Source organism: Theropithecus gelada, chromosome 10, assembly GCF_003255815.1.
Source record: "Theropithecus gelada isolate Dixy chromosome 10, Tgel_1.0, whole genome shotgun sequence".
Lineage (NCBI taxonomy): Eukaryota > Metazoa > Chordata > Mammalia > Primates > Cercopithecidae > Theropithecus > Theropithecus gelada.
The window spans coordinates 18,373,244-18,400,417 of NC_037678.1; the positions used below are offsets into that span (position 1 = coordinate 18,373,244).

Genomic DNA, 27,174 nt, shown 5'->3' on the forward strand with positions numbered 1-27,174 from the left:
CCATAATAAGTACCCTTACCTAGGTTCTCTAGTCTTGTCTTTAAGATTTCATAGACGAGTTAAAAAAAAAAAAAAAGAAAAAGAAAAAATTAATTGGAGGGCCAACACTGAGGAGCCAAGTTTTTAATTTTGCCAAATAAGGGCATTAAAAGGAACATTATCACCCACTATCAACAATTCATAAAAGGACATTTGACATCAAAATGTAGATAAGATACAGCCTAAGATTGAAGACACAACATTTGAATAGATTTAGCTTGATGGATATTTAGCCTTATCCTTTTTTTGTCCAGTTTCTCTGAAAACAGAACACCATGTTATCACAGGCTCACAGCACAGCCACTAGCCCAGACTGGTGAAAGAGGGCAGCAGAAAACCCAGGACCAGACCCAACCTCAGTCTTCCAGAGATGAGGAAACTGACCCTGCATACGCACTATGACAGCCCATCTGGGCTGGACCCTCCCTTTGGAAGGGCAGAGCACTCCTCAGCTCACTGCCTAGTCTGGCAACAGGTAGAGAGGCTGGACTTGCCTTTCTATTCCTGAGGCCCTCTACCTCTGCTCCCACCTCCTCAGCCTGCCCTGGCCCCACTTACCAAACCCAGTCAGGATTAAAGACCCCACCAGCATGATCACCGTCTGCAAGGTGTCCGTGTAAATCACTGCTGCCAGGCCCCCTAAGCAGGCAAGAAGACAACACATCTGACCTCGTGTGGAGGGCAACCTGTCTACCTGCTTCCTTCCCCACTTTCCACCCTCTACTTCCTGCTGGCCTTCTGAGAACACCCCTGCAGTCGTCCGTCTGCCTTTCCTTCCTTCACCCTCTCGTCCTGTTACAGTATTCTGCTACTCAGCATGTTCCCACAACTCCACCTGTCATAGAAGTAGCGAATGCTTCTCCCTACTTGAGAGGAAAGAGTCTGGTGTGACCCTTTTGAGCCAGAAGATGGCTCAAAGGAGATGGCTCCTCTGTGGTAAGAGGAAGCATCTTCCACACACAAGGCAAGGAGGAGCAAAGAGCTAGCTGTGGAGATGGTGGGACATCACCAAATTGGCACATTTCAAAGGGCCACTTCTATGTCTACCTTTTTATTAGTCCCCAAAGCTGTGGGGCTCCAGTCAAGCAGCAAGTGCTAAAGCTGATCCTTCCCACCCCCGCCAAGGAGGCAGAGTGACCCCTCTGCAAAGGAGCCCGATTGCTATTCAAGCACCAGCTTCTTGGGTCACCACTTGAGTCTTCCTCTAAAACCTCTGTATGTGAGTCACTTCCTTTCTCCCTCCCTACAGGGGTTCCCAGTCCCCGACACATCAAATCCAAGGCCTCTGTCTGGCTTTCAGAGCCCCTATACTGTGACCTCATTTGAACTATCAAGCTGTATGGTCCCCCCAAACCCACACAGGATCCTTCAGTGGCCACCCTCCTCCAGCCAAGAGCATCTGCCTGTCCAACCTGCCTCCATTCCCCTTGTGCTCACTTATTTTTGCACCTGCCACTGCCCTGATTCTCCCACCTTAGCTAAGTCATCTCTGCAACCCACAGGGCCCAGCTCTGCATGCACTCCTGTGAGAAGCTGCCCTGACTATCCCAGCCAACACCACAGCTTTCTGAAACCACTCTTATAACTTGTAGGGTCTGTGAGTGGGGACTAAGCAAATACCGCAATCCCAAACTGTTACCTGAGTGTATGTCTCCTCCTCAGGAGGAAAAAACACCTCTCCTACTTCCCTTTATCCTTCACTAGTGCCTAATCCCGAACTGGGTTTGAGGTGCTGGTTTATTTGAATGAACTCACCTGTAATTGTGTAAAGGGCAGTAATTGCCAATAAGAGAAAGATGGCCAAATACAGATTCAGGCCTAAGGCCAGATTGATGAATATGGCCCCCGAGAAGATGTCTGCCTGGAAAGAGAGGAGAAGCAGAGTTAGGAGGGAGAGAGGTCAGCTGCCTACAGGGCCTGTGGTCTCTCTATTCCTGATTTTCCAAGCAAGCTTTATTCAAGATGATAATAGGTGTTCTATGAGAAAAAGAATTCCATGGTCAAAAAGGTCTGTAAAATGCTAAACAGAGTTAAGGCAGTTTCTTCGCCACACAACTTTTCTGAGCCTTTAATATATGCCATGTATGGTCATCCCCAGGGAGGGAACATGGTACATGACATCTCACAAACTCATTGAACTATGGAACTATTTTTGCCAAGAAACGACTATTAACACTTAGACGTTCCTTGCAAGTCACCTGCAGACTGTTGTTCTGAGCTATTGTCCATCTTTTGCACCTCAGTGTACACAGGTTTATCAGAACTCATTCCCAAAAGCAAGTCTGAGTCCTGGTGAGAAACACCAGCCCCCGCAGGAGTGGGGAGAAACTTAGCAAGTTTGTAATTTTAACTCCCCAACCCAGATGCAGTCCATCTTGACTCAAACACAACCAGAACATCACCAAGCACCTCTTATGTAGCAGCCCCTTGGTACTTGCTGGTTTTATTTAGATTATTTCATGTAATTTTTGGGAGAACTGCTCCCTCTTCACTCCTGAATTCTTGATGCAGTTCTTCCACTTTCACCATTTCTCCTCCTTCCTGTCTCTTAATGAACCTTCTACCTGGCGGGATGGTGCAGTTGCTCATATAAACCAGCAGAGAGCACCAGGGTCACCCCAAATACAGGTTCATGTCATCTCCAAAACAATACCAGGGAGGGTAGTATTAAGGGATGATCATGGTGAGTCTTTTTTATTTACTGTATTTATTTATTTATTTTGACAGAGTCTTACTCAGTCGCCCAGGCTGGAGTGCAGTGGCGTGATCTCAGCTCACTGCAACCTCTGTCTCCCGGGTTCAAACGATTCTCCTGCCTCAGCCTCCTGAATAGCTGGGATCACAGGTGTATGCCACCACACCCAGCTAATTTTTGTATTTCTAGTAGAGACAGGCTTTCACCATGTTGGTTAGGCTGGTCTTGAACTCCTGACCTCGTGATCTGTCTGCCTTGCCCAAAGTGCTGGGATTACAGGCGGAGCCACTGCACCCAGCTGAGTCTTTTGTTTCCAAATCTCCAGGTGTGGAAGAAACTGGACTTCCCCTAGATGGAATGAATGCACAAGCTGTTTCACTGCACAAATCCGAACATTTCACGGCATGCAAACAGCGCCCAGACGGAGCCTTGGGGATGGGCCAGTAGGGTTGGACTCTCACTTCTCACATCTCCTCTTACATCTTGCATCTCCTCTCTAGTCCCATTTCCCAGTCCCCATCGCATTGCTGTTCCTGAGGGCCCTCCAGTGTTTAAGGTTTCCCCCCACACTTGCCTGTCCCTCCTATGAGAATCTCCTATTCCCTCCCTCGGTTAGTTAGCAGAGAGCACATCTAATACCAACTCCATGCTTCTGAGCTAACACGTGAGCCCTGGAGGGTGATTCGACCCCCTCCCCCAAGGTGGGTCTTTTGAGGACCTGATGCCTTAGTTCCCCTCTGCCCAGACCTCCCCTGAAGATTCTCTCACCCAGGGGACCGAATGTCACTGTCTTTCCTGGTGAAGGAGGGGAGGCAGAGCCAGGAGGTGGGAGGAGAGATGGTGAGTTAGAAAGAAACTCCTCTCTCCCTGGAGCTAGCAGTCAGAATAACCAGCATTTTAGCCCCACTGCCGCCACTCTAGGCCTGCAAGCCTTTGGGCAAAACATTTCTCCTCTCTAATTCTCCGTGTCTTCGTGTTTATGCAGGAAGTCCTGGCTCCAGGGGCTTGTGATTCTCAGTGGTTGGAAGTGGGAAAGGTCAGCAGTGAGGAAAGCATTCTCCTCCTGGGTCCTGGACCGCTTCCATTCTGCCTTGCCCTCTGCAGTAGCCCAAGAGGAGGAAGGTCCCCTGTGGTGCATAAGTCTTGCCAAAGGTGAAATGGCCACTTCTTCCTGACTCTGCACACTGGGCCACTTGAAATTGTAATGAGTATGTATAATGCTGGTCCCTCTCCTCTCATGCCTCTATACAGTCCCATAAGGTTTCTTAAATTCAAGGGGTCCCATTCACTGATTGCAGTGAAATTCTGTTAAATGCACACCCTTTTGATTTGGTGGATTAGCTAATAAGTGTAAATAAGCTAGGAAAAGATTACAAAGCTGATACTGCCTTTAAACTGCCCTTGGTTGGTTTATTTTCCAGAGTAGTTAATTTTTAATGCTTTATGACAACACGCCATAGTAGACTGTGATACCCTCATTAATATGTGCCTTGCTGTCATTAGTCACAAAGAAGTAACACGTAAGTTCTAAGATAATGCTATAAAGGACCTCAAAGACTTCTGTAAAGTGTTGGGCTAATGGAAGTCTTGTTTTTATGATACTCTATTTCCTTCTAACAGTACAGATAAAGAATTCTCTTTTTTTTTTTTTCTTTTTTTTTTTTTTTGAGACGGAGTCTCACTCTGTCGCCCAGGCTGGAGGGCAGTGGCGCGATCTCGGCTCACTGCAAGCTCCACCTCCCAGGTTCGTGCCATTCTCCTGCCTCAGCCTCCCGAGTAGCTGGGCCTACAGGCCCCTGCCACTACGCCCAGCTAATTTTTTGTATTTTTAGTAGAGACAGGGTTTCACCGAGTTAGCCAGGATGGTCTCGAGCTCCTGACCTTGTGATCCGCCTGCCTCGGCCTCCCAAAGTGCTGGGATTACAGGCATGAGCCACCGTGCCCGGCCCAGATAAAGAATTCTAAGGAAAGCTCCCTGGTGAATTGAAGAAACCTAGGACAAATTCTTCCTCACATGAGTCATTCTAGCTTCAGAGAAGAATTCTGCCGTTGGCATGCCAAAGGCCAGGCTGGGAATACCTTAGCTAAGCTCGTGTAGGTGACTCCAGCTGAGCAAGGCCACTGCAGTCTGGGTGCTCTGACATTAGTCTTTGGTTCTTCCTAGCTGCCAAACAAACCCACTAGGGTGTTTTTTTTGTTTTGTTTTGTTTTTGTTTTTTTTTTTTATATTTTTGTTTTCTTCATGTTCAGAGAGTTTTACAGTTTACCAAGGACTTTTAGGCACATGCATTATTTTGATCCTCAAAACATCGACAAGGGACCTCCTTTCTGGAATATTTTCTACAGAGAGCAAGGTCTTTTTCTTTTTCTTTTTTTTCTTTTTTTCTTTTTTTTTTTTTTTTTGAGACAGAGTCTTGCTCTGTCGCCAAGCTGGAGTGCAGCGGTGCGATCTCAACTCACTGCAACCTCCATCTCCCAGGTTCAAGTGATTCCCCTGCCTCAGCCTCCCGAGTAACTGGGACTACCGGTGCGTGCCACCGCGCCTGGCTAATTTTTTTTGTATTTTAGTAGAGACAGGGTTTCACCCTGTTGGCCAGACTGGTCTCAATCTCCTGATCTTGTGATCCACCCACCTCAACCTCCCAAAGTGCTAGGATTATAGGCCTGAGCCACCATGCTCAGCCAGCAAGGTCTTTTTTAACAACAATGAAAAAGTTTTAAATTTACTTTTAAAATAAAATCTCAAATAAAATAATGTATGTGGCGGGGGGAGTTAAAATAAACAACACAGGCCAGGCACAGTGGCTTATGCCTGTAATCCCAGCACTTTGGGAGGCTGAGGCAGGCAGATCCCTTGAGGTCAGGAGTTTGAGACACCAGCCTGGCCAACATGGTAAAACCCCGTCTCTACTAAAAATATAAAAATTAGCCAGGTGTGGTGGCGCATGCCTGTAGTCTCAGCTAATAGGGAGGCTGAGGCAGGAGAATTGCTTGAACCTGGGAGGCAGAGGTTGCAGTGAGCCGAGATTGTGCCACTGCACTCCAGCCTGGGTGACAGAGCAAAACTCTGTCTCAAAAATAAATAAAAATTAAAAAATAAAAAATAAACTATAGAAGTTACACACTGAAAAGTAAAAGTAGCCCAAAAGTGACCACTGTCAAGAGATTTTTGTCCACGAGAGGATTTTTAAATGGCTTTCTAAAAATTATATGTCAACAGTATGTTCTGCAGCCCCTAAAATAATAATTATGAAAATTGAAACTAGAAAACATTTACAATTTGATGGTTGGGGTGGGAAGAAGGCAACAAAATGGTGTGCATATTCTCATTGCAACTTTGTGAAAGAATACATACAATTTGAGCAAGGCCAAAATATGAAAATATTGGTACTGCAGTTCCAGTGGGCATCTCCCACCCCAAGATTTTTAAATGCCAATGTTACATTTTTCCTACAGTTTCAAAAGTGCAGGAAGCAGAAATTTTAAAACAGAATATATTCTTTACCGCTATCTGGGTACCCATACATATGTAGTAAAAATATAGAAACATAGACTACAAGAATCCATACCAAGTGCAAGACAGCATTCACCTTTCAGGAAAGAGGAAAATGAGACCAAGAAAGGGTATAAATAGGTCTTCAACTATATCTGTAATGTTATATTTCTTTTCTACAGATATAACAAATTGTTAAGATCTATAAAATCTGAGTGGTGGATATAAGGGTGTTTGCTATATTCTTTCTGCATTCCTGTATGTTTGAAGTATTTCATTAAATTTTTTATTTATAAAAATAGGGGACTGTATAAAGAATACAGAACCACCTTTGATATAAAAGAACTGTCCTGTAATCCTATGAGACCATTTGTTTCACAGCTTATCCCAGATTGCTCTTTCCCTAAACTAATGTTAGTCCTTAAAAGAGAGTAGGGGGGAGGATGGAGGGAGGGAAAGCAAAGGGAAGGGAGAGAAGGAAAGAGAGTGAAAGGAAGAAGGGGAAACGAAGGGAAAGCAAGAGAGCGAAGGAAGGGGGAGAGAAGGAAGGGAGGGAAGGAAGGAAAGAAAGGGAAGGTAACAGAGGAAGAGAGAGAAAGGGGAGAAAGAGGGAGTGAAGGAAGGAAAGGAGGGAAGGAGGGAGGGACGGAAGGAAGGAAGGAAGGAAGGAGAGAGAGGGGGAAAGGGGAGACGGAAGGGAAAGAAGAAAATGTCTCCAATGCTGTAAGCAAAACCAACTAGAAATGAAATAAAAAATTACGGTCCTCTAGGTCAAGGATTGGCAAACTTTTTCTGTAAAGGGCCCGGGAGTAAATGTTTTATGCTTTGCATTTACTGTCTCTGTCACACTCTGCCATTAAAGCATAAAAGCAGCCACAGACAACACAAACAATGGTCTTGGCTGGGCTCCAGTAAAACTTTACTTACGAAAATAGATCATGTGTTGGATTTAGCCCAGGGGTGTTGTTCCTATCACTTTGAAAATTTGGGTGAACAATGTCCATGGGACTCATGGGGAATAAAAATACAGACCCCAGTTGGAAAGCATCTGCAAGTAACTGAGTCTCTGATTGGGAGCTTTGGGCATGTTGCTTCACCTTGGCTCTGATGTTTTGAGATCCAGTGATTTTATATGCGTGTGTTTGCTGTCCATTCTGGTCCTAACCAAGATGTATTTGAGCACTCAATAAATCCTGCCTAGCCTTGAGGTTTCAGATGGTGAAGCCCCATTATTCATATTTCTCTTTCCACTTGTGAAAGTGAGCGGCCCTGGGAATGAGCCTTCAAATCTTAAGCAAAAGCCAAAGCTCTTCTTTTCACCCAAGGATCCAAAATGGACAGCAGAATTGCTGTAAACATTTATTGTAGCTGTGATCTGTGATAACAGCCCCAGGAAACACAGACGGGGACGTGAACATTCAGTCATCATGTGTAAGTCATAAAATCTGAGGCTTTATCTCCAGGGATTGTGCACATTTGCATAAGATGCACATGCCAGGAAATTTTACAGAATGGAATGCTTCTCAGAGCTTGATAAGGCAGGTGCTCAAGGGAGCCAATAAAATTCAGGAGCTCATGGAAGGACAATCAGTTCTGAGTCTCGGAGCCCAAAAATATGTGACCAAAAGATGGTAGCCATAGCCAAGGCTCCACATCACAGCTGCCCAGTGGTCTGGGCCATATCTGGGCTCTGCAGCTACAATGCCCTGTACTTTCTCCTCTCTCCCATTAATTACACCCCCACTGGATCCCTACATTCTTCCCAAGCCTTCGTGGCAGGTCCCTGGATGTTTGCTCTCTGGACGGGAATCTCACACCATCCCTCCTCTCTTCTCACCCATCACAAACCATCCGTGCCCTTCCACGCACACATACAATTGATGAATCTTGGTTTGTGTGCAATATAAATGCCTTATCACCATATTTTGTTAATGAACAGTTATTTTCTTTTGTCCATGAGCCCTGCATTCCTGTGCGTCTTGAAGTGAGCTTCTAGAAAGTACAGTTGATATCGATGTAATTATTTTTTAAATTCCATGCTCTGTGACCCATGGTGAACCTAAAACCAGCCGAATTTACAAAGACAAAGCCATGCCTGTCTGCATCCCTCCCTACCCTACCCTCTGTCCAGATGTTCCTCCTTCAGATCCTTCATATACCCAGTGTGCAGCTGATGTTCTCTCCTCACAGTCCTCTCAAATCCTACTGTTGGCAACTCATTTATATTGTGAGGTTCATTTAACTGGCTGTCTTCATTTTTCCCAGGGTCTTGAATGCTAACCTACTCTGTACTGGAAGAATGAAAGACTTAGAAGGTAGGGGGCATATAATGTCAAAAGGTTTAGATTTCAGGGTCACAAATCTGCCTCTCATCCCAGTTCTGCTTCTTTAGCCCCTCACAGTCCCTTCCCCTGTCTGGACCTTAGTTTCCCCATCTGTAAAATGAAAATGCAGGACATAAGACCACATGATCTATCCCATCCCCTCATTCTATGCCTTCATCCCATCCAAGCACAGGGCAGAACTCTGAGGACAGACTTTGGCACTGGAGAGACCCTGGTCCAAGTCCTGGCTTTGCCACATAACAGCTGTGTAATTTGGGGGAAATTACCTAACTTCTCTGAGACTCAGTTTTCTCTCCCATAAAATGGAAAATAAAATAAAAATCCCAGCCAGATGTGGTGGCTCACACCTGTAATCCCAGCACTTTGGGAGGTCAAGGCAAGAGGATCACTTGAGGCAAGAAGTTCAAGACTAACCTGGGTAACATAGTGAGACCCTATCTCTAAAAAAATAAGTAAAAAATAGCTGGGCGTGGTGGCACATGGATGTAGTCTCAGCTGCTCAGGAGGCTGAGGCAGGATGATCATTTGAGCCCATGAGTTTAAGGTTGCACTGACCCATAATCATGCCACTGCACTCCAGCCTGGGCAACAGAGCAATACCCTATCTCAGTAAACAAACAAATAATAGAAATCTCTACCCATGCTGTACTCTTCTGAGAACTGGAGAAGGTGTAAGTAAAACCCCTATTGGAAACTAAATGAAGAGACTGGCACTAAATAGAGGGCAGCTATCAAACTTCTTATGTGTTTGTCAAGGGATCCCTGGTCTTGGGCAATGGATGGAGTAAGTATAATGTTGGTCATGGCCTCCACTAAATCATGATTCAGCCTCCTTCACTTTCTCCTCCTCTCCTTCAGCATTAGTTTTTAATTATAAGATGAAAAGCCTGGGCTTTTCAGTCTTATTTGATTAGAGACCAGTGTGCAGAGCCTGGACTGGGAAATGCTGGGAAGGCTGGAGAAATCAGGCTTTAGCTTCCTGAGGGAGGGCAGTGCGTCTGTCCAAGAAGAGAAAAGGGAATGTGAGCAGGAGGGTGAGGAGGGTAAGGAGCCCCAAAAATCACACACACAGGGAACAGCCCACAACAGATATAATTCAAAAGCCAAATTTAGAAAAAGCAGGCTCCTGGGGGATGGGCTCCATCCGGATCTGAGCTAAAAGAGGCTGTCCCTCGGCTCCCTGGGGGCTCCCAAGTCCAAGAAGGTTTAATCAGTAACTTGAAAAATAGGTGAGGTGATAGAGAAGGCAGGGAGAGAGGTTGGGCACCTAATTTATTTATATGACCACCCCTGCCACCCCTGCACCAGCTCTGAGGACAAAGAGTGCTCTTACCATGGCAACTGCAGTCCACAGACTTTCACCTGCTTGAACTGTGGACTTGGAGGACACTTGCCTGGGAGAAGGGGAGGCCCAGCACCCTTCTCTACGTGCACAGTAGACAGGTACCACCCTCCTGCTCATTGCAGTCTGACCTCCTCACCCTCCTGCTCACATTACCTTTTATTATTCTTAGATGGATGCACTGCCCTTCCTCAGGAAGCCAAAGCCCTATTTCTCTAGCCTTCCCAGCATTTCCCAGTCCAGGCTCTGCACATGGGTCTCTAATCAAATAAAATGGGAAAGCCCAGGCTTTTCATCTTACAACTAAAAACCAACCTGGGGGGCAGGTGCAGTGGCTCACACCTGTAATCCCAGCGCTTTGGGAGGCCGAAGTGGGTGGATCATCTGAGGTCAGGGGTTCGAGACCAGCCTGGCCACCATGGTGAAACCCCATCTCTACTAAAAAAAATACAAAAATTAGCAGGGCATGGTGTTGCGTGCCTGTAATTCCAGCTACTCAGGAGGCTGAGGCAGGAGAATCACTTGAACCCGGGAGGTGGAGGTTACAGTGAGCCGAGATCGTGCCACAGCACTCCAGCCTGGGCAACGAGAGTGAAACTACATCTAAAAAACAAAAACAAAAACACCAACCCTGAAGCAGAGAAGGATAAAGTAAATGAGGCTGAATCATGACGTTAGTGGAGAAAGCACAAAGGCATGGGTCAAGGGCAGAAGCAGTGTGAGTCAGGAAGCTACACAAGGAGGCAGCACTATTCCTAGGTGTTGGCCCCAACTCCAAGACAAAACCTTAACAGCATTATCAGCAAGAGCATGTTTTCACCAAGTTCAGTAAAAACTTATGTGTAAGACCACTCAGTGGGAAAACAATCATTTTTTCAAAAAATGGTGCTGAGAGAACTGGATATCCACATGCAAAAGAATGAAGTTGGGCATGGTAGCACATGGCCATACCATACACATAAATTAACTCGCAATGGATCAAAGTCCTAAATATAGGCACTAAAACTATGAAACTCTAAGGAGAAAACAAGGGGGTACATTTTCCTGACCTTGGATTTGGCAATGGATTCTTAGAAATGACACCAAAGGCATAAGCAACAAGAGATAAAATAGATAAATTGAACTTCACCAAGATTTAAAACCTTTGTGCATCAGAGGACATAATCAAGAAAGTGAAAAAACAACCCACAGGATGGGAAAAAAAATTTTTGCAAGTCATATATCTGATGAGGGTCTAGCATGCAGAATATATAAAGAACTTTCACAACTGAACAACAAATAGACATGTAACCCAATAAAAAAAAGTTTATTCATGTAGGCTAGGACAGGAAGGTAATAATGTAAAAGGGAAAAATAACTGTAGTAGGCTGAAGACTTATATATGTATATTTCCTTTAAAGAAAGAACCAAATGCAATGTGATCTAGACTTTGTTCGGATCCTGGTTCAAACAAACAAACTGTAAGAAAACATTTTTCAGATGATTAGGAAGATCTTCATATGGGCCAGGTATTAAACTACCTAAATTAAGAAATTACTGTAAATTTTGTTAGATATGATAATAGCAGAATGGTTGTATTTTTAAAAGTCAAAGGTACATTCTGAAGAATTTACGGTGAAATCACGTGGTATCTGAGATTTGATTTAAAATACTGCTGAGCACCACTCACAGTAGTGAAGACATGAAATCAACCTACATGCCCATCAGTGGTGGACTGAATAAAGAAAATGTGGCACATACACACCATAATACTATGCAGCCATAAAAAAGAATGAGATTACTTCCTTTGCAGCAACATGGATGGAGCTGGAGGCCATTATCCTAATAGAATTAATGCAGGAACAGAAAACCAAATACTGCATGTTCTTACTTACAAGTGAGACCCAAACACTGAGTACACATGGACACAAAGAAGGGAACAATAGATACTGGGGCTTATTGAGGGCAGAGGATGGGAGAAGGGTGAGGAACAAAACACTATCGGGTATTATGCTAATGACCTGGGTGACAAAATAATCTATACACCAAACTCCCGTGACATGCAATTTAACCATATAACAAACCTGTACATGTACCCCGATCCTAAAATAAAAGTTGGAAAAAATAAAATAAAACAAAATACTACTGGGAAAAAAATTCGAAGAGGATAGATGAACCAAAAATGGCAAAATGTTGATAATTGTTAAAGCTAAGTGATCAGTGTTAGGTCCATGAGTGCTTGTTATCCTATTCTATCTTTGCTGATGCATGTTTAAAATTTTCCATAATAAAAAAAATTGCAAATGTTATTTAATGTTGCTGTTGTCTCAACTTTAAGTAATCAGGAAAATAGAAACACTAGCAACTGTATTTTCAGAACCCTACCTAACTAGAGTAGATGGCTCAACTCAGATCCAACCCAACTCACATCTCAGCCAGGGCAGATCTTTTGCAAGATACTGAGATTGGACCAATCTCGCCTTTGGTGCAGGATAGGGGGGAACAACAAGAGGGAGAAAAATTGATCATAGGCAACGAGACAACCCTTTTGATAGAGCGATGAGCACTTTGCAACTGCTGGCTAAGGGGAAAAGCTGGAGTTACTCCCTATGTGATCTCAGAAAATACCACCTTTCTCTCCGCCCTGCTGCAACCCAGAGAGCTGCTTGCAGAGAGTGCTGAAGGCTCTCAACCATGTTCATGATCATTATATCTTTATTTATTTATTTATTTAGAGACAAGATTTCACTATGTCACCCAGGCTGGAGTGCCGTGGTGCGATCATAGCTCACAACCTTGAATTCCTGGGATCAAGTGATCCTCCCGCCTCAGCCTCCTGAGTAACTGTGACAACAGGTGCACACCACCATTCCTGGCTAATATTTTTTATTTTTTGTAGATACAGGGTCTCGCCATGTTGCCCAGGCTGATCTTAAACTCCTGGCCTCACGCAGTCGTCATGCTTCAGCCTCCCAAAGTGCTGGGATTACAGGCATGAGCCACTGCACCCGGCCTCATTACCATTATATCTTACATTTCAAGAACACTTTGTGCTTTCAAATAAATTCACTGGATGCTCACCAACACCCAGTGATCCAGGCAAGGCGGAAATTATTATCCCCATCTTACTCATAAAGAAGCTAAGCTCTAAAGAGCTTTTATGACGTTTGCCCCAGGTCACCCGCTAGTGTGGGCAGGGGAACAGACTAGGAGCCAGCTTCTTCAATTATTCTCCAAGGTAGTTTTCTTACCAAAGTCCTATTTTCTTTCTCTTATTCCTTATCATTTACATTTTCTTTTCTTTTTCTTTTTATACCATTGCTTTCACCTTTATCAGACTGACAGTCACCTTGGGGACAAAAAAAAATGCACACTGAAATCTATAAGCAAATTTTTCTCTTCCTTCCATCTTCTGGGCTGTCAGAAAGATATCTCAGAAGTTTAGTGGTTTCCTGGTTGTTTTGTGTGTTTTTTGTTGTTGCTTTGTTTTGTTTTGCAATTAAGAGGAATTGACCTGAACACTTTCAAGGAAGAAAAAGTGAAGTAAAGAAGGAACACAAGGTCGGGCACAGTGGCTCATGCCTATAATCCCGACACTTTAGGTGGCTGAAGCAGAAGGATTGCTTGAGTCCAGGAGTTTGAGACCAGCCTGGGAAACATAGTGAGGCCCTATCTCTACAAGAGAATTTTTTAATTAGCTGGGCATGGTGGAACACACCTGTAGCCCCAGCTACACAAGAGGCTGAGGTGGAAGGATCGCTTGAGCCCAGGAGGTAGAGGCTGCACTGAGCTATGATCATGCCACACACTCCAGTCTGGCAGTCTGGGTAATACAGCAAGACCCTGTCTCAAGAAAAGGAAGAAGAAAGTAGAAGGAAGAAGAAAAAAGAAGGAAGAAGGAAAAGGAAGGAAAGAGGAGGAGGAGAAACATAATGTTTGCTCCAGTAGGTCAGCCAAGAACTCTGCCCAGCTTTCAAAGGTACCCCAGTGGCCCTCCAATCCTTGAGAAATCTCAGTTCTGCAAAGTGGGCCTACAGCTCTAGGTTGGCAAGTACAGCAGGCTAAATGGTAGAGGGGCAGCCCCAGTGGTTGGGTTCAGAGAGAGAGAGAGAAAGAGAGAGTAAAAATTCCCCAGAGAGTTAGCAATTAAAGGCCCAGACAGCTGATTCCAAGAAAAAGCAGGAGCCTTGTGCAGAGAAAAGGACAGTGAATTGAGAATCGGAGACCTGGGTTCTACTCCTGATTCAGAGGTTCGTTCCAACTCCAGGGTTTTCATTTATCTGTCCGTAAAAGAAGACAGAATCTCAGCAGCGCCTTCCAGTTTGGTACTGGCTGCTTGTGTTTAAGTGTGTGAGAAGTATCACATAGAGTCAGATTATACACTGGCAGTGCACAAAGGCCCATGCCTGCCTCTAAAGTTGGGGCCAACCCTTAGATATCCCTAACTCCCCCTATTTAAAAAATTGACAAATAAAAATTATATATATTTATCATGTACTACATATTTTAAAATATGTATATATTATGGGATGGCTCAGTTGAGCTAATTAACATATACATTACCTCAAATACTTATCTTTTTTTGTGGTGAAAATACTTAAAAATCATTTTTTTTAAGAGGCAGGGTCTCACTACATTGCCCAGGGTAGCCTCAAACCCCTGGGGCTCCCATCTCAGCCTCCTGAGTTGCTGGGACTACAGGCACACACTACCACGCCCAGCTTTCTCAGTGATTTTCAAAACACATTGTTATTAGCTGTAGTCACCATGTTGTACAATAGATCTCTTGAACTTACTCCTCCTATCTAACTGAAATTTTGTATCCTTTGACCAACATCTCCCCAACTCCCCACCCCCCACTCCCAGACCCTGGTAACCACCATTCTACTCTGCTTCTGAGTTAACTTTTTTAGATTCCGCATACAAGTGAGATCACGCTGTATTTGTCTTTCTGTGCCTGGCTTATTTCACTTAGCATAATGTCCTCCAGGTTTATCCACATTATGAACATGGACAGCATGTTCACAGCAAATGACAGCATTTCCTTCTTTTTTAAGGCTGAGTGGTATTCCACTGTGTATATATACCTCATATTCTTTATCCATTCATCTGTTAATGGGACTTACGTTGATTCCATATCTTGGCTGTAGTGAATAGTGCTGCAATGAACATGGGAGTGCAGATACCTCTTTGATATATTAATTTCAATTCCTTTGGATATATACTCAGTAGTGAGATTGCTGGATCATACAGAGTTCTATCCCTAACTCCCTTTTAATCTTACTATTAAGAACTGCTTTCCCTGAACCGTCACAAATTTGTTTGTGTTTTCAGCCTGCACCACAGTGGAGGACAGATTTCCATTGAACTCCGTTGGCTCCTCAATGCAGAAATAGGACTTTACTCCAAGGCGCAAGAAGGCTTAAGGGGCCAAGTTAATAGAAATGTATAGAGCCAGCTGGGCACAGTGGCTCAAGCCTGTAATCCCAGCACTTTGGGAGGCTGAGACAGGTAGATCACGAGGTCAGGAGATCGAGACCATCCTGGCTAACCCGGTGAAACCCCATCTCTACTAAAAAATACAAAAAACTAGCTGAGCAAGGTGGTGGGCACCTGTAGTCCCAGTTACTCGGGAGGCTAAGGCAGGAGAATGGCATAAACCCAGGGGTCGGAGCTTGCAGTAAGCTGAGATCCGGCCACTGCACTCCAGCCTGGACGACAGAGCGAGACTCTGTCTCAAAAAAAAAAAAAAAAAAAAAAAGAAATGTATAGAGCCACCTCTTGGTGGGCGGCATGTGATGAGGAATGAGAGTGGCAGCTTCTGAGACAGCCCAGCTCCCCGGGGCCGTGGACTTACTGAGATCTTGGTGAAAATGTAGAGCAGCAGGGACAGAATGGAAAGGTAGATCTGGATCCGCTGGCCTCCAAACCGCTTCCGCAGGTACTCTGGCATCGTCACCACCTGCATGGGGTGTGAGGGAAGTCACTGCCAGCCACAGTGACCAGAGGGCCCAGAGCAGACAGAACAGTGACACCATCCTGGTGTACGAGCCACAGAAGTGTGGTCAAGGATTCATAACCTTTGCTAGCCAGGGAAGTCTGCGAGGTGGCCAGATGGCCCCTGACCTCCAACCATTTGCTAATTTTAATCCCATATGCCCTACCACTGTAGGAGTAGCTAGATGTTATCCCAGCCCAATAAACCTGTCACTGGGCATCAGTAAGGAGCCAGACCCTTGCCCTGGAGGAGGTATATATATATATACCCTGGAGGAGGTGTGTATATATATATATATATAATGCCACTGCAGACAGTCAGAAATTTTATAACCTGGGAGTGAAAGCCAATCCACAGATTTTTCTGCCATTTATCCCACAATGTCTCCTCTACCCTCTAGGAAGACCAAGCTGACAGATACATTTGCCAGCAGGAAATGAAATAACAGAGCAGATACTTACCCCAGCCTTAATATAGATGGGGACAAACAGCCAGCCGAGCACAACCACCAAAACCAGGGCCTGAAATGAACACAAAAGGTGGACTCAAACTAGGAGGAACCTTAGCCCATCCCTGCCACCTGAAGGGCCCCTCAGCTGCTGCAGAAAAATTACCCAGCATGTTCTCCCCTAAGGAGCCATTAGAGACTGGAGGAGGCCTTTGCTGCCTAACTGACCCATGGAAATAGCAGTTAGAAAACAGCAGAGAGGAGCCCAGGAGGCTGCTCATCACCATCACAGCCCTGGGCCACAGCGAGAGCACTGGGTTCTCCTTCACCTCTTCCCTGGTTTACACAGAGTAAAATGCCATTTAGAGAGCTTTAATAATAACAATAATAGTAATAATAAATAATTACATTTATTATTACTACTACTATTATTATTAGAGGCCAGGAGTTCAAGACTAGCCTGGGCAACGTAGTGAGGCCCTGCTTCTACAAAAAATTAAAAAATTCACCAAGCATGGTGGCACATGCCTGTAGTCCCAGCTACTTGGGAGAGTGAGGTGGGGACATCGCTTGAGCTCAGGAGTTTGAGGCTGCAGTAGGCTATGATTGCACCACTGCACTCCAGCCTGGGCAATGGAGCAAGACCCTGTCTCTAAAAATAAAATAATAAAAATAATAATAATAATAATGGAAATCTGGTGGTAAGCATTTCCAAACCTCAAACAGGACTAGAAGGGCCTTGGTTTTTTAACATGAAGGGAAAACAGAAAAAATACTATTGCTGTCATACCAGTGGTTTTCTCATGCTACTCTGGTGGAAGGCGAGCAGGGCCCTGAGGCTCCTGAAGCCATGCCCCTCCTCTGTCTGCAACCTGGGTTGACCCTGAAGGGTTCCCTAACACCTTCAGCTCCTCTGAGCATAGATTGAACTGATTGACTGCTAAGACTCCTTCCAGCCCCAGTGCACCATGGCTGCAGTGTTACTCACATTCCATTCAAAGCCTCCAATGGCGATGCCTGAAGCTGCTCCGGTCCCGGCAAGCCCCACAAAGTGGCCACTTCCAATGTTACTAGCGAAGAGGGAGGCTCCAATCTGGAAATGCAAAAGAAAGTCAGGTAAGGGCTCTGTGTTCCACCAGGTCACTCAGAGTGGGTCAAAGAGAGAAGAGACATGTCAGTCAAGAGAAGGACAAGAAAGAGCAGAGGCAGGCTGGGAGCACAACTGTTCTGGAATCATAAGGGACAGTTGGTTCAGAAGGCAGATGTGGAAACTTAGAAAATAGAAAAGATGAAAAGGAGAGGATTGGGGAAGGAGCAGTGGGATGTATCCCAAAACCAGATCATCTGTGAGTCTTTTATGGGCCCTGTGTCCAGTCCTGAAGAAGATATGGAAAGTCCCACAGCCACCAGGCCTCTCTAAAAATCTCCTTCAAGGCTGTGTGCCTAGGACATGAGTCCTTGATCATATTCCCCAGCATGCCTGGGCTTAGGGTATTGCCCAGTAAAGGCTCTCAGTAAACACTGAGAATTTTCTTGAAAGAAATCATTTCAAAGAAAGCCTCTGGACCTTAGTTACCTGGTCAAATAAGGAGCGGCGTGGAGCTGATGATTTGCAAGTGATTCCTAGCTGTTAAATTATGTGACTCCATGAACTCCCAAGTAACAGATGATATTAATAATAATAATAATTCTCTAGATCATGTAGTATTGATATTTTTACAAAAGTTCTAGGGACTACACGGACACATGCACAAAACAGTGCATTTTTCAAGGATATGCACATGTCTAAATACAGATTATAGAAGACAGATTGGAAGCACATATATCAAATACCCAGGAGTGGAAGACTGGAAGGGGAAAGGAGAATAGGACTGTGAGTGGGAGACAAAAAAAGAAAATATCAGGTAAAGCAAGAGAGGGATCTTGCACTAACCAATGATAATACTGTGTCAGCAACTCAATTGCATTTGAGGTCAAAAAGAACTCCAGAAAGTTCTAACGTCCTTCTGTATCCAAGAGGAGAAGGTACAGCAGCATTTGATAAGAATCAAACAAGTGTAATTATCCCCATTCTTGCTAAGCAGATGGGGAGAGGCTTGTTGTTATTTATCTAATGTCCCAAAGATGGTCCAAACCTGGAACAAAACGCTTATTTCCCAAAAGACAGATTACGCCAAGAAACTATTCTAACTATACCAGCCCCTATTACCAGTATAAGGCAGCTGGTGCTTAGTGCCAAATATTAAGTCAGGGGAGAGAGAGATTTCTGAAGGCCTAGCCAGAAGAAGTTCTCAGAATGACAGTGAGGAGACAGTGGTTGGTGTAGGTGCATTAGTACATTTGCTCAATAAATATTAACTTAGCCATCTACTGCACGTGTCAAGCACTAATAACAGCTGTGAATAACACAGACAAAATCCCTGGTCTCAAGAAGCTTATTTTCAAATGCTGTAAATATAAATAAATAAATGACAAAAACAATGATCAGAGAGTGGTAAGTGCTATGAAGAGAATAGAGGGTGTGATAGAGTGATTAGATTGAAGAGTCTGAGAAGGTCACTCTATGGACTTTCTCTAATATTAAAGAATTACTATTATAATTCAGACCTTTAAGCTGAGATCTGGATGACAAAAAAGTTAATCATTCAGAGACCACAGGAATAGCATTCCCACTAAGCAAAGACCCCCTGACACCCCACAAGTGGGAAAGATATGCATAGTTGAGAAGCAAAAAGAAGGTTGATATGTGATAATGATTTGTGATCTTAATATTTTAAAACAGAGTCATTTAGGCTGGGTGTGGTGGCTTACGCTTCTAATCCCAGAACTTTAGGAGGCTGAAGCAAGAGGATTGCTTCAGACCAGGAGTTGGAGACCAGCCTGGGCAACATAGTGAGACCCTGCCACTATAAAAAAAAACCAATGTAAAAACTTAGCTGGGCATGGTGGTGCATGCCTGTAGTACTACCTACTTAGGAGGCTGAGGAGGGAGGATCAATTGAGCCCAGGACTTGCAGGCTTCAATGAACTATGATCAGTCATGCCACTGCACTCCAGCCAAAGTGAGAGTGAGACCCTGACTCAAAAAAAAAAGTGAGTTTTATTCTAAGTGAGATGGGATGCCACTGGAGGATCTGAAGCAGGAGAGGGACAGCACCTAATTTACTTTTTTAAATTGCTGTAAGTTGTGTGTAGAGTGCAGTGTTGGGGCCAAGGGAGAAAATAGAACAACCAGGTGGGAGACTATCACTGGCTTAGGTGAGAGAGGACAGTGGCTTGGACTAGGGTGACAGCAGTTGAGACAAAGGCAAGGGTAGAGATTAGGAAGTATGTTTTAGAAACAAAGTTGGCAGGCTCTGTTGATAGGTTAGATGTGGGAAGTGTGGGACAGAATAATCAAAGGTAACTCCTAGATTTGGAACTTGAGTAACTGGGTGGATGCCATTCATTAAGAAGGGGAGAAACTAGGGGAAGGCAGAGTGTTTAGAGACATCTACCTCCTTCTGCTCAAAGCTTGATGGGGATAACAGTCCTTTTTTGTTTTGTTTTGTTTTCTGAGACAGTGTTTTATTCCTGTCACCCAGGCTGGAGTGCAGTGGCACATCTCGGCTCACTGCAACCTTTGCCTCCCAGGCTCAAGTGATCCTCCAGCCTCAGCCTCCCAAGTAGCTGGGACTACAGGTGCGCACCACCACACCCGACTAATTTTTGTATTTTTTGTAGAGATGGGGGTTCGCCATGTTGCCCAGGCTTGTCTCGAACTCCTAGTCTCAAGCAATCCATCTGCCTCGGCCTCCTAAAATGCTGGGATTACAGGTGTGAGCCACCCTACCCGGCCTAACAGTCCACTTTTAATCAAAAGTTTTCTTCTGCAAGTGGCCTACCTGCCCTGACCCACTATCTTTTCATTTATCACCTCTTGCTTGATAAATAATTAAGCCTAATGCTGTACTATTAAGGACATAATTACCAGAAATGATTAACTGCATTAGATGAGTCATAAGTTCAGAAAGTCCTCTCCAATCTCTCTCCCAAACAGGGACATTGTACTCTAAGCAATGTCAGGCTGTCCTGAAGTCCCCACTCACTATCTGAGAAGACAGTGGAATGAGGCCAGGAGAGCTCGGGGTACCAGAATGACCTGAGCCCAGGTTCTGTTCATTTTATTAGGGGAACCACCTTCCTCATTCTGGACTTCCTCTCTTTACCCCATGACCTACACTTAATCATTTACCGAAACTCTGACTCTGCCTTCACAATATTATGGCCACCTAGCTCTTTCTAGATGACCCTTCTGCTGCCTGTCACTATCTCTCAACAGGACCAAGTAACGGGCTGCTAGAGGATCTCTATTCTCTCCTTTTCATCAGTCACCTCCCCACCCACCCACATGGCCAAGCAACCTCCCCAAAGCACAACTCTGATCATAACACTGACCTATTCAGAGACTCTCCTGGACACCCAAAAGCGTCTGTCAAGTGGTCTTCCTGACAGCTACAGGCCTAAAAACAGTCTTAGGAATATAGCAAGGTTTCAAGGTAAAGTTCCCTCAAGTGCAAAGACAGCATGAGCTTTACAACTCAAGTTTGAATGATTTATTGACCTCTTACTATCTGGGTGATTAGAACATCTACAAGCCTCTGTCTTCTCTCATAGCAGGGTTGGTGCAGGAGTCAAATGAAATTATGAACCAGTTGTGACTGACACAGCTGATTCTTATCAGTGTCCCTTCCCTCCTTTCTCCTTCCAAGAGGATAATTACTTCACCGGCAAAGACAATTAGCAAGAGCTACAATGGATACTGCTATAGACAGAATTGTGTCCTCTCTGCAAAATTCATTATGTTAAAGCCTGTATTCATATGTTAAAGTTGGTATTCATAAATACCAACCCCCAAGGTGATGGTATTTGGAGATAGGGTCTTTAGGGAGATAATAAGGTTAAATGAGCACATAAGGGTGGAGCCCCAATCTGATAGGATTGGTGTCCTTATAAGAAGAGACACCAGAAATCTCTGTCTGTCTCTCCCCCTATACATGCACAGTAAAGAGGCCATGTATGAGGACACAGCAAAAAGGCAGCTATCTACAAGCCAGGAAGAGAGGCCTCACCTGAAGCCAACCCTGAAGGCACCTCGATTTTTGACTTCTACCTTCTAGAACTATGAGAAAATTAATTTCTGTTGTTTAAGCCACCCAGTCTGTGGTATTTTGTTATGGCAGCCTGAGCCAACTAAGACAGACACTATTGTTTTATGGCCTGTACTCCCCTGCCAGGTTTTTACGCTGCTCCTCCTGTTGCTGGAGCTCACCAACAATGCGTTCATCATGCCAATTTCCCAAACACTTTCTCTGTCCACTCCTCACCCACGCTCATGCCCATTTGAGAATTGGCACCACTCCCATGCAGGGAGTGACCCAGTGCCATGAATCACCATTCTCTGTAATTCTCTAGAATGTCCCCCCGCGTTCCTATGAATTCAGGATTTCAGACTTTATCTAAAATTTCCCCAACTTGACCTCACCTCTCATTAACTTCTTTCCCAACCCTCCTCACCCTCTGATGGGACTCGAAAGGCCATTACAAGTATGTGGATACTTTTGCTGCTTGTTGTGCAAGATGAACTGAGTCTGACCAAACCCAACAGGTCTGAGAGCATGGGAATTGGGAAAACAACATAATGTCACATCACAAAATGCAGAAAGGCTATTTATTCTTTTGACTTTAGGGAATTTGTAGTCACATTTTACTACCTAGATGTCCTATCCTGGAAGGCTGGTGGGAGGGGAGATGTATGGAGAAATTAAACAATCATTGAATCTTTCAGAGTGGAATGGGTCTGTGGATGCCACAGCTTAAGTCCCCTCTGCAACACCTCCCAAGTGATGGTCAGTTCTTAATGCATACCTCTAGTGACAGAGAACTCGCTACCTTACAATGCAGCTGAATCTGTGGTGGAACAACTCTAGTTGTTAAAAAGTCATTCTTGGCCGGGCACGGTGGCTCACGCCTGTAATCCCAGCACTTTGGGAGGCCAAGGCAGGTGGATCACGAGGTCAGGAGATCGAGACCATCCTGGCTAACTCGGTGAAACCCCGTCTCTACTAAAAACTGCAAAAAATTAGCCGGGTGTGGTGGTGGGCACCTGTAGTCCCAGCTACACGGGAGGCTGAGGCAGGAGAATGGCATGAACCCGGGAGGCGGAGCTTGCAGTGAGCTGAGATCGCGCCACTGCACTCCAGCCTGAGAAACAGAGCGAGACTCCTTCTCAGAAAAAAAAAAAAAAAAAAAAGTCATTCTTTATTTGAGCTGAAGTCTACCTATCAGTCCTACTTCCACCCTTTAGAGTATAACAGAACAAGTCAAATTTCTCTTCCACAAGTTAGCCCTTCCAATATCTGAGGACAGGGATGGTTTCCCTGCTTAAATTTTCCCCAGACTTCTCATGTGTCTGTTCCTCTTCTTATGTGTCTGTTCCTCATTGACAATGGACTTGATTCTCATCACCCTTGCTGTTCTCTGCTCCCTGAGTCCCATCTCTGTCCCCAAAGTGGACCTCAGACCTGAATAGACTATTCCAAACATAAGCCATTCAGAATGAAGCAAACTGCCCCTCTTGACTTCCGGTAAGGTTTTAACATTCCAAATATGAGCCATCTAGAATGAAGCAAGCTGCCCCTCTTGACTTCCCATAAGATTTTAACATCATCCACCTTCAAATCCCCGTTGAAACCTGTCACTGAGCCATGAGTTCTTGGCAGTACGGAGGACCTGGGCCAGTCCCTCTAATTGCTATCACTATTAAAGAATTTGCCTCTCTGTTATTTGGAACATTCAGCAAGAACAGATTTCCTCCCGATGCAATTTAGATTACTGAAAAGACCAATTTGGTTTGCCTTAACAAAACAGTGGCTGTATCACTTAAATTCTTTTAAAGGCTGAGGTGGGAGGATCACTTGAGCCCAGGAATTCAAGGTTGCAGTGAGTATGATCATGCTGCTGCAGCAATCTGGGGGACAGAGCAAGACCATGTCCCCCACCAAAAAATAAATAAAATGCTAAGATCTGGAGGGCAAAAAGTGAAAGAGGTTCTCTCCAAAATCACTTGCTTAACTGCCAGAGTTTTAAAGATCTGTTACCCGCCAGGCGCGGTGGCTCACACCTGTAATCCCAGCACTTTGGGATATGAGCCAGACAGATCACCTGAGGTCAGGAGTTCGAGACCAGGTATGGTCAACATGGTGAAACCCCATCTCTACTAAAAATACAAAAAAATTAGCCAGATGTGGTGGTGGGCACCTGTAATTCCAGCTACTCAGGAGGCTGAGGCAGGAGAATCACTTGAGCCTGGGAGGCAGAGGTTGTAGTGAGCCAAGATCGTGCCATTGGACTCCAGCCTGGGCAACAAGAGCAAAGTTCCATCTCTTAAAAAAAATATATATATATATATATATATGTGTGTGTGTGTGTGTGTCTGTATATACATCTACGTGTGTGTGTGTGTGTATACACACACCTATGTATGTATACACAGGTATACATGGCACCTGTGCTGCCCAGTGGGCGGCATTTTCACTTCAACCACATGCCAATATATAGAACATGGAGTGAAAGAAACTGACCGATCTCACCAGGGAGACCTCAGAACTGGAGGGCTTGGTAGAATCAAGACTTCCAGGATACCATCAGGCCGCAGTAAAGTTATGAAAGCAAAGATATTTCCACTGGAAATCCACTGAAGCCACTCAAAAGCTTGGTGGGAAATCCTTCCGCAAACAATTTATCTCCTCAAGAGATGGGATTGTGAGAGTTCTCAGAGATGATCTCAACCACCAGAGACAACAAAGGTTGTTGACCAGAGCACTTTTCTACCTCTCAGCTGTGGCATGAAATTCAGAAGAGGTAGTACAGGCACTCCAGGCTCTCTGCAATAAAGTCAGTCCCACCTTCTCCAATCTCAGCAGCCCTGTCATGCCCTGCCATGTCACCTCCACTCTGGCAAAACCACACTGGCTCCATTTCCAAGATATGCTCTGTGCTTTCCTGCCTCCTGCTTTCGTTTATGAGATTTTTCTTTTTCCTGGAATGCCCTCTTCATCAAGCTCTGTCTATAAAAATGCTTCCCTCGTCTTCAAAATGAAGCCCCGTCCTACCTCTCCACTAACACCATCCAGAGCCGATCTCCATCCTCCCATCTCTTACCTCACATGTTGTCTGCTCCCCTCTCCTGGTGTGTGTCACGTCCCCACTTTGATAACTGCTTCCACACAGGTCTATTGCCCCAAATACCTTCTAGCCTTCAAAGAGCCCACTTTTGAGACAGAGTCTTGTTCCATTGCCCAGGTAGGAGCGCAGTGGCGTGATCTCAGCTCACTGTGACCTCTGCCTCTCAGCTGTGGCATGAAATTCAGAAGACGAATTTCAGGTACTCCTGGCTCTCTGCAATCCAGTCCTGCTTCCACTTAACAGAGGACATTCTTTGTGCATGGCAAGGACTCAGTAAAGTTCTGCTGAGTAAGTGATATCAAATCCTTGAACGTTCCACTTGGGGAAACAACAAAAACCATGGCAACCAAATGTCTTGAGAGTTGCATTTGTTCCCACTGGGGCATGGGGTAAGGATGCTTCTCAGGGACATGCCAAGGACCACTCTCTCTGGAAGAAGAGGCAATAAACCTAGCTTGCCAGGCCTACCCAGGGTCCATAAGAACAGCAGGGTATACTGGAGACTATGAAGTGGCTCTGTGAAATGTCAGTCAGGCAACCCATAAGCTCAGTGTTCATAAGAACAAGACCATAAGGGGAACTGACCTTATAGGTTAGTCCATCAAATAGGCTTTTTTTAATGTTAAATACTTGGTGTTGGCAAGTAAATAGGCTCTCCCACATATTTCTGGTAGAGATGTAAATTGATACCATTTTTCTGGAAAGTTGTTGGTTGGTACACATTACAATCATTTAAAAGTTTGTCTCCTTCCACTTATATGACCCTATTTTTAGGACTCGGTTTTAAGCAAATTATCACAGATGCAGACAAAGATTTAGATATAAGGATTTCATCAGTATGTTCATTGCTACGTCATTTACAACAGAGGAATGTTGGAAACCACGTAAGGGCCCAACAATAGAAAAACAATTAGATAAATTCAAGTTCATATTTATGGTGGAATTTAAAAAATTTTTTTGTAGAGATGGGATCTCACTATATTGACTAGGCTGGTCTCGAACTCCTGACCTCAAGCTATCCTCCCAGCTTGGCTTCCCAAAGTGCTAGGATTATAGGCACGAGCCACTGCACCCAGCCATATGACGGAATATTGTGCAGCCATTAAAATTATAGCTTTGAAGAATTTGTTATGACATGAGGAGATACAAACCTATATGCCATATGAGTCCCAAAATGTTTAAATATATGCATAAGGGTGTGGGGGTGTGTGTGTGTGTGTACCTGTGTATACATAAATATATCCAAATTTAACAATGATTATCTTGGGAAGACAAAACAATGTGAGTGCATTTTTAAAATATTTCTCCAATTTTTTCACAAGAGGTTTGTATAATTTTATAATCAGAACAAAATCCTTTAAAATCTGTAAGAATAAGGGACAACAATTCCAGAGCTGTCTCAGATTCACTAGCAGAGCCTGAGGACTGAAAGCAAAGTAGGCATGTAAGTTATGTGTTTTTGTTGAGGGGGGATGTAGAAAAAGACATGAAAATGTCACCGAGTGCTAACTACAGTTATGTTTTGTGTGCATGGAAATAGAAAACTGACATCTTAATCCAGCTCATGTGATGTTAGAGCTGGAATTACCTTGGAAATGATTACAGCTGACCTTGCTATTTTCCAATGAAAATAAAATTGTAGCCCAGAGGAAGAAAGTGATTCACATTTACACATTAATTTTATCTTTACTTCCACACCCTAAGGACAGTAAGGCAACATGGGCACACTCAGGATCACAAATCCAGGCATCAAGAATTGTCCTGGGGGCTGGGTGCAGTAGCTTACGCCTGTAATGCCAGCACCTTGGGAGGCTGTGGCAAGATCACTTGAATCCAGGAGTTTGAGACCTGCCTAGGCAACATAGTGAGACCCCATCTCTACAAAAAAATAACAAATAACTGGGTGCAGTGGCACTCTCTACAGTCCCAGCTACTCAGGAGGCTGAGCTAGGAGGATCCTTTGAGCCCAGGAGGTCTAGGCTTTGATGAGCTGTGATCATACCACTGCACTCCAGCTTGGGCAACAGAATGAAATCGTATCTCAAAAAAAACAATGAAAAGAATTGCCCAGGGCAATGGACAACTGGCTTCACAATCAGAGGCAGCCAGGGGATTTTTAAAAAGGATCCTGTATCAATAATCATACTTGAAAGTACAGTTAAGTGGCATGGACATCCTTTTCCTCCCCTCCTTCAAAGCACACTGAGAACTTTCCAACCTGGTTCTAATCTTGGTTCTGCCATAGCAAACTATGTGACCTTGAGGCAGTCACTTTACTGCTTTTAGTCTCAGTCTCCTCCACTATAAACCAACGATAAGAATCTTTTTTGGCCTACCCTAAAGGGTGTTACTGAACTTTAATGATGTGACAAAATTTAAGAAAGTTTTGCTCCACAAAGACATGCTATTCTGAAGAAATATTAATGCTTTTACACAGCCCATGTTTTCATAGATTACCCTGAATTTCCTGAAAGAAACAGAGTCATCATTTTCTCCTTGAGGAAACAAGGTCATCGTAGCCCAAATGGAAAATGCACTCAGCTAATTTCAGGAAACCTTTTTCTTTGTTAATGAACCATCTAAGACCCAGAATGTCCAGAATTCTGGAG

General features: G+C 44.4%; 1 protein-coding gene across 3 annotated transcripts in view; it reads right to left on the reverse strand.

The window, feature by feature from the left end:
• Positions 1-27,174, reverse strand: part of SLC5A1 (solute carrier family 5 member 1) — a 73,879-nt gene that overhangs the window by 28,521 nt on the left and 18,184 nt on the right. For 2 of the 3 annotated variants that reach the window (XM_025399287.1, XM_025399288.1), the window contains exons 3-7: positions 17,328-17,432; positions 16,353-16,412; positions 15,751-15,855; positions 1,795-1,900; positions 598-678 (exon numbers count right to left, since the gene is read on the reverse strand). In XM_025399287.1, the coding sequence (XP_025255072.1) occupies positions 598-678; positions 1,795-1,900; positions 15,751-15,855; positions 16,353-16,412; positions 17,328-17,432 (457 nt within the window). Of the gene's footprint in view, positions 1-597; positions 679-1,794; positions 1,901-15,750; positions 15,856-16,352; positions 16,413-17,327; positions 17,433-24,541; positions 24,717-27,174 lie in introns of those variants that run through there. The other variant, XM_025399290.1, reaches the window with a different exon arrangement.